The following is a 16,993-nucleotide window of genomic DNA, read 5'->3' as shown; positions in this document are numbered from 1 at the left end:
TTCCTCAACCCGCAGTCAGTTTGGAGTGTTCAACACAATCACCTGACCTAATGAGGTCTGTTTGACAGCACTACTCTCACCAAAATGACTTATTTATCGACTACCGTTTGGAAGGGGAGTTTAATAATTTACAGGTTGCTTTACATCTGATCCCTTTACCCAGCGAGTTTGTGAGTAAATACACAGTCGACATGCTGAATGGAACAAATATCGAATTTTGTGCAGTGTGCTGTCTCAGAAAGGTGCAAAATGATCAGCCAGTTCCACTCGGCAGTTCTGATCAGTACGATTGGAACTGGTTCCTGTCGCCTAAAATGACAGTTACATGCGTGATCATTTTTCCCATGGTCAATCAAGGAAATGTGGTCATTGTAATAAACTCACAAAATACGCAGAGCTGTACCACGACAGGTACTGTAGATCATTATAACCCCAATTCCATCCTCCCAATCTTAATAAACAGAGGGAGGAGAAATGAGAAAATGCTTATGGAAATATTTAATTACAGCGCAATTGTGGCCGTGGGTGATTTTCTATTTCAATCTCAGCAACCCTTTAACTGAAACAGTGGGAATTCTAATTACATTATGCACTATGCAAATGTATGGCATTTTTGAAAAGGCAAGGGCTGAAGCAATCAGTTGTATAAACAGGCAGGAGGGGTGTATACATTTTGGAGATGGGAGGTTGTGCAACAGTGGAAGTATGAATTATTAAAAAATATAATAGGATAATGCCAGGGTTCGGCACGACTGTATAAAGGAATATTAATGAAGAGCACGTGCTTGCAAATGTGCGTCAATGTTTTGAGAGTGTCTGTACGGTGGCTTCCTCCACACCACTTAAAGGAGCAATTGGCTGTGTGAGGAATGGCAAGTGAAAGTATGGCGCACATATAAACTTGGCATTTTAATGCAGGGACTTGAAATCATTAATACCTTTTACCTTGATGCCCAAGGGTCACTACGCCTATATGGGACAGAGTGCCACTTTGAAATGGGATTCTTATCTCTGCAGCTTCGCTCACCATAAAAGTCAGTGGCAAAGATGCAACGTGGCATATCTGTAACTTAATTAAACATGTCCATTACATCCCTCAAAGGCCATATTAGATCGGCCCTGGGAGTAGATTTAATCAGCTCATTGGGGTAATAGCCTCAAATGGGAGACTCTTTTACCTCGCTTCTTGTTTGAGGCTGCTTCCATACGAGAAGGAACGTCATAAACCTTAATGGGACTTTGTATTGCAATACATCCAAGTGACACCTTTCATTTTAATTGAGTATACTTTCTCAGAGCATAAAGGTTTTCTGTACTACCTTGGGAATGAAAAGGCACGCAGAGTTAAAAGCAAATATCACCGCGTCCTTATGGGAGATGAATTAAGCGTGATTAGACATTGTAAACCGCGGCGCCCTTAACCAGCTGGGCTAATCGCTGCGGTTTCGGCAAGGGATTCACATACTGCGACAGAAGTTGTGTGCAACCAGGTCAAAGGTCGAAGTGACAGATAAGGTGTCCGAGACATTCGGTGCTTAAATGAGCAGTAAGTGACTGAGCGGGGAGAAGTGTGGCTGTGCATGTGAATGTACGAGTGTGTTTGTGGGCAATCCTCGAAGGAGGCTCAGCTAACATCCAGAGGGAAGTCAGAATGGTATCCCGGGGGCCTACTGGCCATCTGCTGCCCTCGGGCTAATACCCCACCAGACGTTTTAGCCTCCACTGGATCAGCCATGGGTGGACAGAGGGAGAGTCTGAGACTCAAGGGCGGGTAATCGGGGTGATTTGATTCAGAGCTGAAGGATTATTTGATCCCGGCATCAGACACTGGACTGAACACTAAGTTAGAGAGCTGTGACTGTGCAAAAAATAGACAAAAAAACAGAGGGCATCCTACTGCAGAGGAGACTAATTTTGACTAATTCACTGCTCTCCGGTATAGTATTTTGTCTTTTATGTATAAATAAGAACCAGATGGAGCATCTCTTTTTAAAAAGAGAAGAATTAGTGAGAAACAAGGTTTGTATAACAGGTCGTCCAGTAATGAATTCATAATAATACAAGATTTATTAGTGTGTCATGGGTTATGATAATGAGACTAGAATTACCATCTCATATCACAATCGTTACATATATACATCATGTTCGATTTTTCACTCTAAAGGTAATGCGATAACCCGTGTGGACTTAAAAGGAAGATGGGTGTTTATTGTGTGAGTCATCCCATGGGAAAAGAGGACAGAGGGACGGAACATGTAAAGCGAGAAGGGAAGAACTAAATGAAACCGATGAGCAAATCCATATTAAATGCCCGCACGATTAATAAAATGTGGGAACTTACGAATGGTGGACACTGCAGTTGTAGAAGACAAAATCGACGCTGGCGAACTTCTTGCCTGTTTCCTTGGATTTCAGATAAAGCTTCACCACACGCTTGTCACCTGAATGAACAATAAACAATATAGAAAATAATAAACAGATAAATACATAACAGTAGCAACGTTTGGATACTGCAGCTGGAGTTAAAAAATGACAGTGCCACTTGGAGAAAACCTCCACGTTGCATATATTTTGGTGCTTGGAATACATTCATCATTTGTGTGGCAAAAATAGAAGCTGACATGCACTATCTCTGCTAAAACAAGAGGAAGCGGATATGTCTAAATACAGCCATAATCACCGATTCCTGGCTTTGAAAATAAGTTAGAGGCACAAGCAGTGTCCTTTAGAAGGAAAGAAAAAATAAATAAGTGAAACTGACAACGGTGCATAATGCATGATAATGGGAATTCAAAAACGTGGCTATTTTCAGGGGAAAAATGCAAACTTGAGTTAGGAGGCTTTGAAATGGAACAGCCAAGAATTATTGGTAATGACAAGGTATTCTGGATAGAGTCACACTCAGCAAATCATCTAATACTGCTAAAAATATTTTCTGGTAGCTGCACAGCTGCATCCTTCTCAGATTGCACAGTAGAAAAAAAGACCCCTCAGAAGGAGACATCAGCCCATGCTGATGAATTAATAGCAGCAAATAAATTCTGGGCACAATGCAGAGGGGAGCATATGCAACAAAACTTTAAAAGAGACTCAGCAAAAGCAAAATGGAAGATCCTCTGATTAGTGATTTCATCACCCCGCTAAACATATCCAACCTTTGTTCCGTGTGATGGGGATGACGTCACGGGCTGAGGGGGACAGGCAGTAAATGTGTCCGCCTTGGATCAGTCCCTCGGTCTCCACGTAGTCCTCGAAGGAGCAGTTGACCCCCGCCAACAGATCAGGCACGTTACGAGCCTGAAGGACCAGCTTTTGAGAGAGGGAGAGTCAGGCAATCAGTGCAAGATCAATGGAAGGACACGGTGTACATGGATTGTTATAAGATATGACATGGGGGTTAATGGGCACTGGATGGGGGGGGGGAAGCCGGACTACGTGTGGGTGTGTGATGGGCCCGGTAATTTGCGTGTGCATCTGTTACAATGGCAGCTATTATAATTATAGCAAGGTTAATGTGTGTGTTATGGTGCACCAAGAACCAGTTGGGATCCATTTTCAATATTAGATTCACAATGGGTACCACATTTCATTTGTATAGAACTTCTCAAAGAGAGTTAAAATATAAAAACACGTACCTGCACTTCCGACATAGTGACGGAAATATTTCTGGGCTGAACGGTGAGCTCCACACACTGTCTCTGGTCTGATGCGAACCTCTGCGGTTCTCCCGCCCTTTCACAACGGTCCTTTCGTGAGCATCTTTAGAGCGAGAAAAAAAAAAGAGTGACGAGAAAGAGACAGGGGCAAAGATAAGTGTTTTGATGTTATGACAATCATTTTAAACATGATAAAGAAGCAGAACAATCACCTTCACGCGGTAAACGAGAGCAATAATAGAAGACAAATTGGCTAATAGCTCGCCACGGCCATTACGGCAGGCCTAAACATCATTACCCTGGTGGCCTTGACATTTGTGCAAGAAACACTAAGCTGTGTACACCCACACAGCTCCTCATCTGTTCACTTTACAGTCCCGCCCAATTTCAACTTGTCAGGAGATATATATGCAACCATTAAAGTTTCACTGAGCTGTAAAAATGATACCATTCAAACCCAGCGCATAGCAAAAAGGGTCAGCAATTTCCCCTTTGCTTATTACCAGGCAGCTGATGACGAGGAGAAAAAAAAAAGCATCGCCGTGCAGCAGTTTTACTATTAGCTATTCATAATGCATTAGCTATCACTTCACCTCAGCGCTAACAACAACTGGTCCCAGAGGTGAGTGAAAAGAGCTGATGTGGCACTCTGAGAAGGACTGACAATAATGGGGAGGCGGGGAAAAATGCTAACTGCTTCCCTCCGTGAGCAGCCCCCGTCCTCTCATTTAGTTAGTCTGGTCGAGGCGTTTGTTCGATCGCCAGAAGCCCCTCCGACTACTCGTAAACTCACACACAAAGACTATTAGGAGATTTTTCTTTTCTTTTTTGCTGCAGCTCGTGTGTGCGTATTTCCTAAAAACCCCTGCATGTGTGTGCCCAGCTCAATTCTACTGTTGATTGAAACTACCATGGCTATTAATAAGATGTGGCTAAAGGCACCAGAGGCCCGAAACGAGGCTTATAAATAATTTGCCTATTAAGATTTGCCCCTTTTTATCCGCAGGGCCTTTGCCAGATTTGGCAACACAGTCAGCTAGAAAATGACACACAGTCGAGATGTGGCCCAATGGCAGGTTATCACTGGTTCAAGCCCGTCACCATGTTGTCATTTTAATGATGGCGGGGCGGCACACATGTGATTGTGCGTGCCTGAAGCACAGACAGCTTGCTGATAAGTTGTCTAGTTTTAATTAACACGGCCGGAAACGGCATTAGGCCAAAATGCTCACGGTCTTCTGGATGTAGTCTAACTTCCTGTCACCTTGCAATAACGTATAATTACTCTTGACACTCACTAGCACTCACTTAGTTTGAAAAAATTGGGGATAGGTAAGCTTGCCACAAGCCATCATTGGTACTTTGTTTGGCATTTAGAACATTTTAAACCCTGCACCAAACCCCATTAAAATTATTTACTGTTAATAGTGAAAACAATATTCAAGTAAGTATTGTAACTCAATTGAGTTATTGACCAAAGTTTAGGTGAATTATTTGGGCGTAAATGTAGAAATTAAGCAGGAGATTGTGTTAGGATGTAAAGGAAAATTTCTAACCAAAATTTAAAATCCGAATTTATCAATGAATGCATACAGAATGTATATTTGTTTAGTCGAGATAAATGATCCTTTTTTTGTCTTTGACTCTCATGGCACACTTCTGGACCACACTTCCAGGGAACCAGCCATATATTCAACAAAAAACATTCACATTAACTCAAAATTTTGGCCGGGGAAATTAATCCTAAATTGAAACAGGATTAACTGTCGAATAAAGTAGTCAAGATAAATATAGCACAAGTATTTTGACTGTTAGCAAACCTCAATAATCAGTGTGGGTACTTACACATTGTGGAGGACACACCACCCACAGTGAGGGTCTCTGGAGCCTAAACACTCCCCGCATGTCGTGTACTGTTCACAACTCTCCACTGGAACTCTCACCACCTGCAGAGAAACCAAGCGGCACAAATACAGAAAGAGAAGGTTAGTCGAGACATTATTTCTCCATTAACTTGGCTCATGATGAGTAACAGCGTATGTGGTGAGCCCCCTGCAATGCATGATGGGAGACATGACAAGTGGTCACAGATTGTATGGTGACCTCAAAAAAACATTGAGAGACAGGGAAGTGTACACGTCGCGAGACAGACTCAAGTGTTTGAACAAAGTCGGGGTAACAAGGTCCTATGTGACAATGTGTGTTTGTGTGTGTCAGTCATTCAGATGCATGCCAGAAGTGTGGGCTTGCTCAGGTGCCAGATACACAAAAAAGTGTCCTTCACTCCACTTAAAGGTGTTACAAGATGATTCACAACATGCTCCCTGCGGATCAGGAAGCAGGACTATTTCAAGATATTTCTCACTTGATGTTTGACAGGAAAATCACAAGCATATGTGCAACAAAGTGGACATGTCCTTGTGTGCACGTGAATGTTTCTAGGTTTGAGAAAGATCATAAAATTGTTTAAAAAAAACAAATATTGGAATGTGTCCCAAAAAGTGTATTAGAACATGGTTTGAGCGGAACCGTGATTAACTTTTCCTTGCTAACGGGGTCCCCGAGTTGCTGAGTAACTCGATCCCTGCGTCATGGTGTGTGAACATGTGTGTGCCTGCGCTTGTATCGAGTTGCTACTGCAGGCTACTTTAAATCAGGCAGTGCACTTACCTTGCTTATTAGGGAGAAACAACATCTAACAAACATCCCCCGGCTAACTAGTGTGGTCACACAGGGATGTTATGAGAACCAGCTTTCAATGGAATGTGGGGGCAAATGGGGGGGCGTGGCTTCTTCTTATGAAGTGCAACCGGGGTGTATGATATTGCGGAATGAAAAGAGGAACACAGACTGCAGGAGAGAATCCAGGAGCACAAAGGAACAGAGCAATGAAATATTAAACTTGAGGCCAAGAGTCCCACGTGAGCTCCAACTACAACAGATATGTAGGACAGATGTGACATAATGGAACTCATTTGTGCGCCCCAAAGTCTGCCTACAATGTTTTTAAAGGAACAATATGGCGCAGAGGGAGGCAAAATAAAAAGAAACACAATTAGGTCCAGAGAGCAGTCCATAGAAAATGATACGAGTGAGCGAAGGTGTAGAGCAGAGAAGACAAGAGCGGCCGGTTGGTTGGATGAATGAAAGCGTCATGGAAGACAAACACGCAAAAGAGGGAATCTATGAGGAGACGGGTTACGGTGGCAGACGCTTACTATGCGTCATTGTCGCCATGAGTGTGAATCCAGATTCCATTTGAAAGGCGAGCTGAACAATGTCTACAAGAACAACCGTGTGAACGAATAAGCAGATAATGGCGGCAAAAAAGACACCATTTCTTAGATTGGATTGTGATTTAACAAAGAGGAGGAACGCAAGAAGGATTCATCACAGCTCTTCTTCTCCATACATCACGATGATGATGATGATTAAAGACAATGGGGCCACATGCCGTAAATCCCGCTTACACTACCAGGCCGTGGTGATCTTACATCACCTTGTCATTGCGCTGTGTGATGATCGACACGGCCAGTTGTCCATCCCAAGTGATGAGGCAAATGTGGTACAACGAAAAAGAAAATATCGATGCAATAGAAAGTCGTTATGGTGAACTAGTCTGATGGGATTGGAAAATGCCTCACTGAAGTCTACTTGCATCCCAATAATCAACACATACTCCATGTTGATGATAATATATGAGTTGCCTCCACACATACTGACATACATTCTCAGTTTCCCTACTTCCAGTCTCTCCCGATGGCTCTTTTAATGAAAGCCAATTTCAGGCTGCGTAGCACATTACTCCTTTAAATGACCTCATAAAGCAAGACTGGATGCTCCTCTCTCTTGCCATCTCCTCTAATTTACAATGGCCTCCGCACTGTAACTCAAGTCCCTCCTTTCTCGGCCTTCTCCGACCGCTCGAGCCCGGCTGACTGAAGTGTCTTGACGTCTTCTTTTGCCTGTGAACTTTCCACCTTTCCTCTTCAATCTGTTTTTACAGTGCGCTATCACCTGCTTTTAAGAGTGCAGCTAACAGGCTTTGTGACGGTCACCCCCAAACCCAAAGGACGTGTAAAGCTTTTAACGTGGCTTTTCATTGCTTATTAAATCTAAACACATAAAAGGCCCTGCCTTGTTGAGGCTGTTTTTTTTTATACATTAAAAACGACAGCAGAGAGTATTGGTTAGTCTTTTTTTTTTGTTGTCTCGCACCATGATTAAGAAGACATGTTGCTTTCTTAATCATTGATTGTTCTGTATATGTCAATATATTGTACATTTGATTACAAATTACAACATGGTATTGTTCATATCCTTTGTGGCCACTTGGGGCATTTATTTATGGGATTCTGTAATATCTTTTAGCTAAGCCTAACGACAACAGAAGTGTGGTTGTATGAGTAGGACAAAAAAATGTTGAAAAATAATTAAATCTCATCAGTCTTCATTGCGGCTCTTGTTATATGGACGTTCCAATTAACTCCAGGAAAGTTCAATCTCTCACTATAGGTCAGTCGACTCCACAGTCCTTTGTGAAGCCAGTTGGTGCATGTGGTGGGGATGGAAGAATAAACTGGAGAGAGAAAAACAGCAGACCAAGACAGGGACTGAAGAAGAAAAAGCCGCCAAAACAAAGGTGTGAAAAAGGCAGAGGGTGAAAAAGAGAGAGACGGACGGGGTGGATGTGAATGGCGAAGGTAGACGACGAGCCTGGAGGTCTTCTAATTAACTGCGGATGGGAGAGAGCGGCTGCCTGGTAAATGACTCTGTCACTTTAGTAAATGGACTTTGTGAGGAGTGAGAAGCCACACAGCTGGCATTTCCATTAGCACTGCCAAGCGACCCAGCGCCATGTACACAGGTCGCCAGCAGAAGAGACGGGGGAAGACAATACAGTCATTCCTCAAAGGTGTTTGGATGAGCTGTGGAAGTTGGGAAGCTCTGAATCTTGCAGCTATAGCCGTCTGCTTCACTTTGGGTACCTTTACGCATAAATGGATTTAATGTAGTCTAGGAATCAGAATTTGAAATCGGAATTTTTGAGGATCGGTTTCCAGTGAATAGATTTTCAGAAATCCTTTGCTTGCCTGGCGATTCAGTTTATCGATTGATGATGTAAAAGGTTAAGAACTTTTCCAAGGTGGCACTACTTATATATAACCTGCTTATCGTTTATATTGTTAGTTTAAGGTGTCGAGTATTGTGTTAGCTCCAGTGCTACATTTACGACCTGCTGTCCAGTTTGCATGTTCTCCCTGTGCTTGCATGGGTCTTCAGACACGCCTAAATGAAGACTCAAAATTGTCCTTAAGTGTGAGTGTGAACGTTTTTTTGTCCGTTTGTCTTTGAGTGCCCTGTGATTGGCTGGCAACCTGTACATGGTGTACACCACCTCCACCAAGCGTCTCTGTGATATTCCTGAATTATACACCACTTTGCTGTAGCAATCTATTTTCTTGGTTCCCTCAAGTACCACCTCAAATATGATTATTTTCCTCTATTATGGCCATTGGTCACATGCCAAGAAGTAAATGGCGACAGTTCTTACTGTTTCCTATAGCTATTGAGGAGGTACTATTTTAAAAATGAAAACTGACTGTGCACAGAGAAAAAGACATTCACTTAACTGGAGAAGTGTTATCAAACTCTTAAGCAACACAATCACTCAATAGCGCCTTGGTCCGCCATTTTTTCTTTCTGTTATAAAGTACGGTACTTTTCCAATTTGAGACCCGGTTGCTTTTTATTTCGACTCTATAACGCTGCCATTGTGTAAAACCTGACCTGAAAAGTGGCTCGCTAGGGAGTTTTATATTTCATCTAAAGAATTCAATTCAGAACAATTAGCCAAGTTTTGAACAGACACTCGGCTCAAATGTGTGATGTGACACAATAAAGGCCATATCAACTTTTAGGCTGGCATCATTCCATAGCAGTCAGTCAGAACCACATTTTCCCACTCATCGCCATCCAGCTACAAGATCGCCAATTGTATGTTCGATTGAGGAGTAGGGCCAAATGGAGAGGAAGAGAAACCATTAACCTCCCTATCTATCTCACCTTCTTTTCCAACCCTATCAGTCTGGACCATTGCGCCGTCCTTTTGGGAGACAACAATGGAGTAAAACAGCAAGAGATGAGAGAAAGACAGAGCTATCTAGTGACAGCTAGACTTGCGTTAGAACTGATAGCATCAAGACGCGTCTGCACACACTTTTTCCGATGCCGCAAAATCCCACAAGAGATAGAACGGGAAAGTGTAACGGGGGGCGAGGCCGCAAGAAATAATCTCTCTCTTTTGATCAACGCCTTGCTCAATCTTCTGAAATGTGAGACTGTTAATAAGTATTTGGAACTTATTCAATAAAATCATCGTATTAACCAAAATGGTGCAAACTTCTACTCAGCTGAACAAACCTTTTGGATACTTAGGATTCCATTGTGTTATTGAGATCCGAATATAATGTACCGTATTTTCCGTACTATAAGGCGCACCGAAAAACCTAAAATTTTCTCAAAAGCCAACAGTGCGCCTTATAGTCCGGTGCGCCTTATATATGGACCAAATCCCTAAATTTAAACTGGCCCGAAGCATTGTGTCATGAAATCAATCATAAGAGGCCCGCTGAAGACTATGAATCATGACTCAAAAAGACTATGGATCCTTATTTTGTGATTATAAAGTAATTTGTTGCGTCTGAAGTTGAAATAAAAAAGATAAAATGGAGAAGGATTTGATTTGGATTAAAAATCTGACATGATGCATTCATGGTGCGCCTTATAGTCCGGTGCGCCTTATATAAGGACAAAGTTTTAAAATGGGCCATTCATTGAAGGTGCGCCTTATAGTCCTGAAAATACTGGTACTGACTGAAAAGGACATTATTAAAAAATATTGTGCCAAAAGGATGAAAATAGTTTTTAAATGAATTATGATGACTGAACTCTATTATTTTTATTTACAGTATTATTCTTAGTAGTAGTATTAAATAATTTTCTTGGGTGTGGGCATACTAGCTAGTTAACTGCTTGCTATTCAGCTTTTGTATATTTTCAGGAGCTATCATCAAAAGTGCATTGAGACACAAAATGCCCAAATTCATTCATTAATCACTATGATTAACACCGCTGAATAAACTGCTGCGTGTCTGCTCGACATTGTGCGAGAAAAAGAGCAATAATGGTTTGAACTTTTAGAATCGAGTAAAACGCTGCACTCGCTTTTGCCGCTCTCCTTTTCACAGCTGCCTTCGCCTCACCGCGCCATGTCCATTAACATTTGCATGACAAAGACCACCGACTTGTTCAAAGTCTTTCGCTGTGCATAGCTACTCCTGAGCGACTAATGTATGATGTTTGTGCTCTTCAAGCCTTGCATGGATAAACCAGGGAGTTGAAAAGAGGGTGGCGGGAAGTCATTAAAATAAATATTTCGATTATTATTTTGTAAATAAAACTGCATGAAATCCACTCTATCCTGAATAAATCCAAGAATTTAAGATGTGAACACTTAAAAGATGAATACATCAAGAACGCAGCCAAATATGTGTTATTTTAAACTACTTTTTTGTCCGATTGTTAACTATCGGAAATGTATGTTGATAAATAGGGCAAATTAATCTTGGAGCCACTTAGACCTGACTGATTAGCTGTATTGAGTTGACTAAATGACAGTCTTGATTGATACAACCAGCTGCCTTGTTATGTGTGTTGATGTCAGTCAGTGCTAATGTGTGTACTAACGAGATTGGCGGCGGACCAGTAATACGGGAATGTAAACAGATCGGCGGACACACAAACAAGAGCACCCCGGACTGATGCGTGATGAAACCATATGTGGGAGACATTAAATAATTACGCCTCGTTGTGGGGAATCAATCAGACAATACAACACATTGGTTTCCCTCCGAGACGCAAACTAAAAAAAAGGGAATACAGTTGTGGGCAACCTTGAATGAACCCCGACGAGAGCTCAACGTTTGCTATCTTGGGAAACACTCGCATTTGTTCGCAGCTCAGTGAAAAAGGGTCTTAAATCTCTCCATAATTCATGTCGTGTAAGTCTGCTTACAAGCTTTGGTAGGTGCTGCTGACTTGGTTTGCAACATACTTCAAAAGAGCTATTATGCAATCAGCAATAATTGAAAAATGTACCACGGAAAAGGCGACTTAAGAAATGCCACATTTAGTTGGCAAAAAAAAAACCGACATACAGTACATCAATTCCAGCCCCAAAATAACAATATAAAATACTTTAATGGAAAGACATTTACTACTTTGTATTGTATTAGCACCCTGTTCGAAGCGTACACACACACACACACCCACCCACGCATGCACGCACACATACACACACACGCACAGACACACAACACACACACTTTCAGCAGACTGCCCTCTCCTGATGTCATATCTTCTATCAATAATAATGACAGTGATGAATATAGCTGGAATTGAGCAAGTCATAAATCACAGAGCCTCGCCCCTAACTCTGATTCACCGGCCAGTGTGTGTCTTTGTGTGTGTGTGTGTCTGTGTGTGGAGGGATGGAGAAAAGGGAGGTCTTGTCTTGGGCTACGCGCGAGTGGAAATGTCCAGTGACACCTTAATGTTCTTGGCTTGTCTGAGGAGCCCCTGCAGGCAACCAGCTACACGCAGACACGCACGCGCTTCACTGAGAGCTACTGCGTGTGTGCGCGCGTCCATGTCATGAGCAGATAGGAAAAGAAGAGCATGGCCGCCGGACTCATGCAAAGTAACCTGCAGTGTGTCGCGAATAAAATCCAGCGCTGCCAATTGCGTTGCCGTATTTGTGTGTTGAGCAGAGGTGCAAAAGGGGGTAATAGCGAGAGATCATTAAAACACGGCAATGGGATCAGTATAAGGCAGCTGAGAGGGGAGGACTCAATTTGGGCTTAGTTAGAAACGTGTGTGAGTGTGTGTCAGTCGAGACAGATTCGTACAAGTAGGGGGGGGGGGGGCAGCGGATAAAATGAGGAGAGGGTGGAGGGCAAGAGGGAGGAATTGCTCCCCTCTGGTCATTAGTGATGGGAGGTCATTAGTGATGGGAGGGGCTTCAAAAAGCAGGCCTGGCAACCCGCTCGCTCTCCTGCTCTGCTTAACTCAAGCCTGAGTTATTAATGGCGATTTAACAAAAGGCAAGACAAGCATGTGTGTACATGAAAGTACAACAACTAAGTGCAGTTTGTTCTAAGTTCTAAAAAGTTTATTCATCACAAATGACCATGTGAATTCTTGTAAAGCCCTTGCCCACGGGTCTTTAACTGAGAAATATGATTCAATTTAATAGCCTCTGCTTGGCTCGCTACAGAGGAGATTTGCCAAGTCTCCAACACCTTCCATAAAAGCAAACATCACACATATATCTCGGCCGTTTTAATCAGACAGCCGCTTTAGATCTATTAAAAAAGGCCATCTTTGCATCATGCAAGCACCGGCTCTGCTTCCTTCACTCACTGCGCGCTAATGAGACAGACAAATGAGGGGAGCAGCTGGGCCTGGGGAGCGACAGAGCTGTGACACGCTCGCCTCCGCCTGCACACCACCCCCCTTCCAATCCCCAGTCTTATTGCTCTCTGAGTCCTACCATCAGAGTCGACATCAGCGGTGGGGCTGGTAATGACCATCGGTGTGTAGACACACACAGCACATGTGACCGCTCACCCTCTGTATGTCTGTGTGTGCGTACATGTTCATTATTAGAGGTCATGCTGGCTCGTTTGGTCCATATAGCTGGGAGGTGATCGTATGGGTAGCATTAAAATTGCTTGAAGTGTATGTTTAATGGGGCTGGGGGTTATCTGTTGATAATGGTCCGAAGAAAAGAAAGTGTTACATCTGCATGTAGGCAGGCGTTAATGTCCATAAAAATAATATCGTGTACTATAAGCATGCAAAAAAAAAGTCATCATCAAGAAAACTGGATATGGCTTAACCTTAGAATGACGTACAGACATTTTTTCTATTTGGTGTATTTCTTCTCGGGTTGTTATTATTTGTTTGTTTTTTGTATTTTTCTGTTTTGCTTTGATTTATTTTTTTAAATAGACATGAAGGACAAACTCACCTGTCTGTCAGTCAGTGTGTAGAGGTACTGCTGGTCTGGGCTGAAGAGCATGTCTCTCAGCATGGGACTTCCTCCTTCACTTAAAGTCACCTTTTCATAGAGTACTGATGGACGGTTTGGACTCACAGAGTTCACCAAGATCTAAAAAGAGGAACACAGACAATGCAACAAATTATGCAAAATAAATCATGGTGCGATTTTTGGGGGGGGATCATTTTAATATTTCCTTGTTCCAAATCAAGAGTGCATATATAAGCACAACAATACCCTTTAGATATAAGACAAATGTTCCTTCCATCTGAAAACTGTAGCTCATAACTCAGACTCTACAATGTCAATAATGCAACACGTATCCACAAGGAGCTATTTATCCATCTCGCTGGCGCTGCAACCATCCAATCTGACAATTGATTGAAAAGTGGATGCTCGACATAGTAAATGGCCTAATTGCAAGCCTTTGCCAATAGTGTGTGTTGATTCTATTGCAACTAATTATAGTTATGGAGACTTGATTACACAAGTAGATAAATGGAAAGGGAACTACTCAACCTTTCAAAGAAACAACACGTCTCCCAAGCAAATGAAATCAAACAAAGTGGAAAATAGTATACATTGCTCAGAAAGAATCACGCTAATCTCTTTAATAATCTTGATGTGGAAAAAAGGGATGACCATTGTGTAGCGCCTTGCAGGTCTAAGTGTCTTTGTGATCTTTGCTGAACAGTTCAACAAGACGTGAACAGTAATGGAGCAGAGAGAGGATGGAAGATTGTCTGGCTGGGATGGCTGTGAGCCAAAGTCATCTCAGCAGCAAATGAAAATCACAAAGCAGTGGCGAGGGACGGGGGTGGTGGGAGGGGGGGGGGCAAGTAGCATCTCTCCGTTATTGTCAAGTCGCTCTGCTATCAGCTCACAATGACAAGAACAGGGACAGCGGCAATGAGTAGTTGGAAAATGTATACAAAGACATGCAGACAAATAGGCTCGCTCTGATATAGAAGATAAAGCATGATTAGAAACAAACATATTAGACAGTTATTGCTGGATATGCACACCGTAAAAAGTATCTCAGGATGTAAATGGACTCAAAAATATAGTGGATGGAAAACTCAATATAAATATTAAATAATTTGTTTACAAACGAACAGACGGGCGTCCTATTATTTCCGCAAGAGAAAGAGCCCAACCAAAAAAGAGATAAAGCACTGGCGATAAGCAGAAATAAAGACAATATTATCAAGATAATGGAGCAGTAAACAAGGAATGCGTTATGGATCCTATCTGGACCAGAAATGAATAACAATATCATTTTTAAAGAGATGAGAAAAAACAACGAATGACACGCTGGGGTGGACGAGCTTGTCAGTGGGCTTCTCTCATTAGCGCATCGTGTGACCGTCAACCCAAAGATTTCCATCGACATCGAAATGACAGTGAATATTTGCGTACCAGTTTACCATCGGACAAATTGCTCCTTTGCCTACTGCTGTTGTTTCATTCAACCTTCGCTCTCAAGAGGGATATTGTATGCAGTGAAAACACAACTGTGGAAAGTGAGAAATGTATAAAGAAAAAAAAAATGGAAGCAATTGAAGGTAGTCGACCCGTGAAAGGAAGTAATAATGTTCATATCCATTTATCCAAAAGGGAGCACAGCCAAAGCTGAAAATATTGAAACCAGCAGGAGAACACCATTACTAAGAAGACTTAAGTGTACTACTGACGACATAATCCATGGGGATGGACACAATGATGGATGGATGGATGGATGGACGGATGAAGGAATTGGACACATTGTTTGAGTCCAACGGCACAAGAGATAAAAGCAACACAATCTATTAACCGGTTTACCAGAAGGCAGCCAAACTTAATAGAAAAAAATAAAATATGACTGTGTGGAGCCTTAAAAATCGACACGTCTGCCCCATCAATCTACAAGCGTCTCTTTTTTTAGCGTGTCGAAATTGAAGGCGTATTCATGATGTGGCTGTGCATGTTTATCAAGTCAAGAAATCAATGCAACGTCCAGATACAGTGCTACTCAGTCATTGTCTCCTCTTCATTGCTAAGCTTTCCAGTAAATACTTGATGGATGCTTTCGCAGACTCATACATAGAAGCATTTGGGTGGAGCCCTTTTTTTTTTGCCATCTTATGATAATGAAACCTCCAAAACTGAAGACAGTCCAATCCGAGGCACAGGCAAAACCTGATCACAAACGGAATTAATTTCTCCTGCACTGGTCACTGAATTCCGATAACACCAGTTGGGATTTACTGCTTAGTATGATTGTGAGATTGGCCACATGACCAAGAAGCAATGTGGCCATTTGACCTCTGGATTTTTTCCTCCAACCTTCCTCATTCCCACCAACCCACCCAGTGCCAAGATATCTTGCCACAAGGCCTGCTTGGCTGAGATAGACACCGGTGATAGCAAGCTAGTGATGGGGCGGCCGGGCCATGACAGCGAAAGAGCTGGCTGATAAGACAGTAGCATGAAAATGATGAGAATGATGCCTGTCACTGCCGGCAGTGACAAGTGATGGACCGAGTGGAAATGAAACTTGAGATATGCTCGGAAGAAACAAATAGGGGCCGGGAAATTTCGAATCAGTTAAAAATCTAAATCTCCATAATTCTAAACAAGTGAAGAGAACTAAAAAAAGGGATGGAAATAAATAACTGTGAAATTCTCAAAGGCCATAAATTAGCCTCGCTTAGAACAACACAGAATAAAAGGGTCCAGGTGTTCCAGGTCTGCTAAACATCTTCAACGCATCGTTACCTTTAACCTTTGCATGTCGATCAGGGAACGGCTGTGACATTTTAAAACCGATCTGGAAAATGTGGATGAACATAAAGCATATTTTGCTCGGTATAAATGTACCCATGCACACATTTAACACCTTAAACGTGACATAAGCACGTCTGGCCCCGTATAATTGCGGAAGGCCTCACATTCCTGACTTTGATGTGCAGGAGGCCCCGCATGTATGAGAGTGGCTTTTTTTTTTTTGTGGAGAGGGGAATTCAGTATGGCCCTGAACAGAACAAAGGGGAAGAAAGGAAAGCAGAAAGAGCGTGATGGACAGAGAAAGGGAATGTGTCAGGGTTCTATAGGACCTGTGCTGTTCGGAGCCACGAGGAGGATGAAAGAGTTAACAATGGATGGAAACACTTAAAACCAGGTCCTCACCCATACAATTCTTTCTAAGGTCAATCCCAACTTGAAAGCTTTCCCA

General features: G+C 42.4%; 1 protein-coding gene across 6 annotated transcripts in view; it reads right to left on the bottom strand.

Moving 5' to 3' along the window:
- Positions 1-16,993, bottom strand: part of LOC119123531 (plexin-A1-like) — a 117,540-nt gene that overhangs the window by 46,683 nt on the left and 53,864 nt on the right. For all 6 annotated transcript variants that reach the window (XM_037252704.1, XM_037252707.1, XM_037252706.1 and 3 more), the window contains 5 exons: positions 13,750-13,890; positions 5,502-5,602; positions 3,636-3,759; positions 3,156-3,309; positions 2,342-2,441 (listed from right to left, as the gene is read on the bottom strand). In XM_037252704.1, the coding sequence (XP_037108599.1) occupies positions 2,342-2,441; positions 3,156-3,309; positions 3,636-3,759; positions 5,502-5,602; positions 13,750-13,890 (620 nt within the window). The remainder of the gene's footprint in view (positions 1-2,341; positions 2,442-3,155; positions 3,310-3,635; positions 3,760-5,501; positions 5,603-13,749; positions 13,891-16,993) is intronic.

The sequence above is a fragment of the Syngnathus acus genome, chromosome 5 (assembly GCF_901709675.1).
Source record: "Syngnathus acus chromosome 5, fSynAcu1.2, whole genome shotgun sequence".
Taxonomy (NCBI): domain Eukaryota; kingdom Metazoa; phylum Chordata; class Actinopteri; order Syngnathiformes; family Syngnathidae; genus Syngnathus; species Syngnathus acus.
Note: the sequence above shows the minus strand (reverse complement) of the source record. Positions and strands in the feature narration are given on the sequence as shown.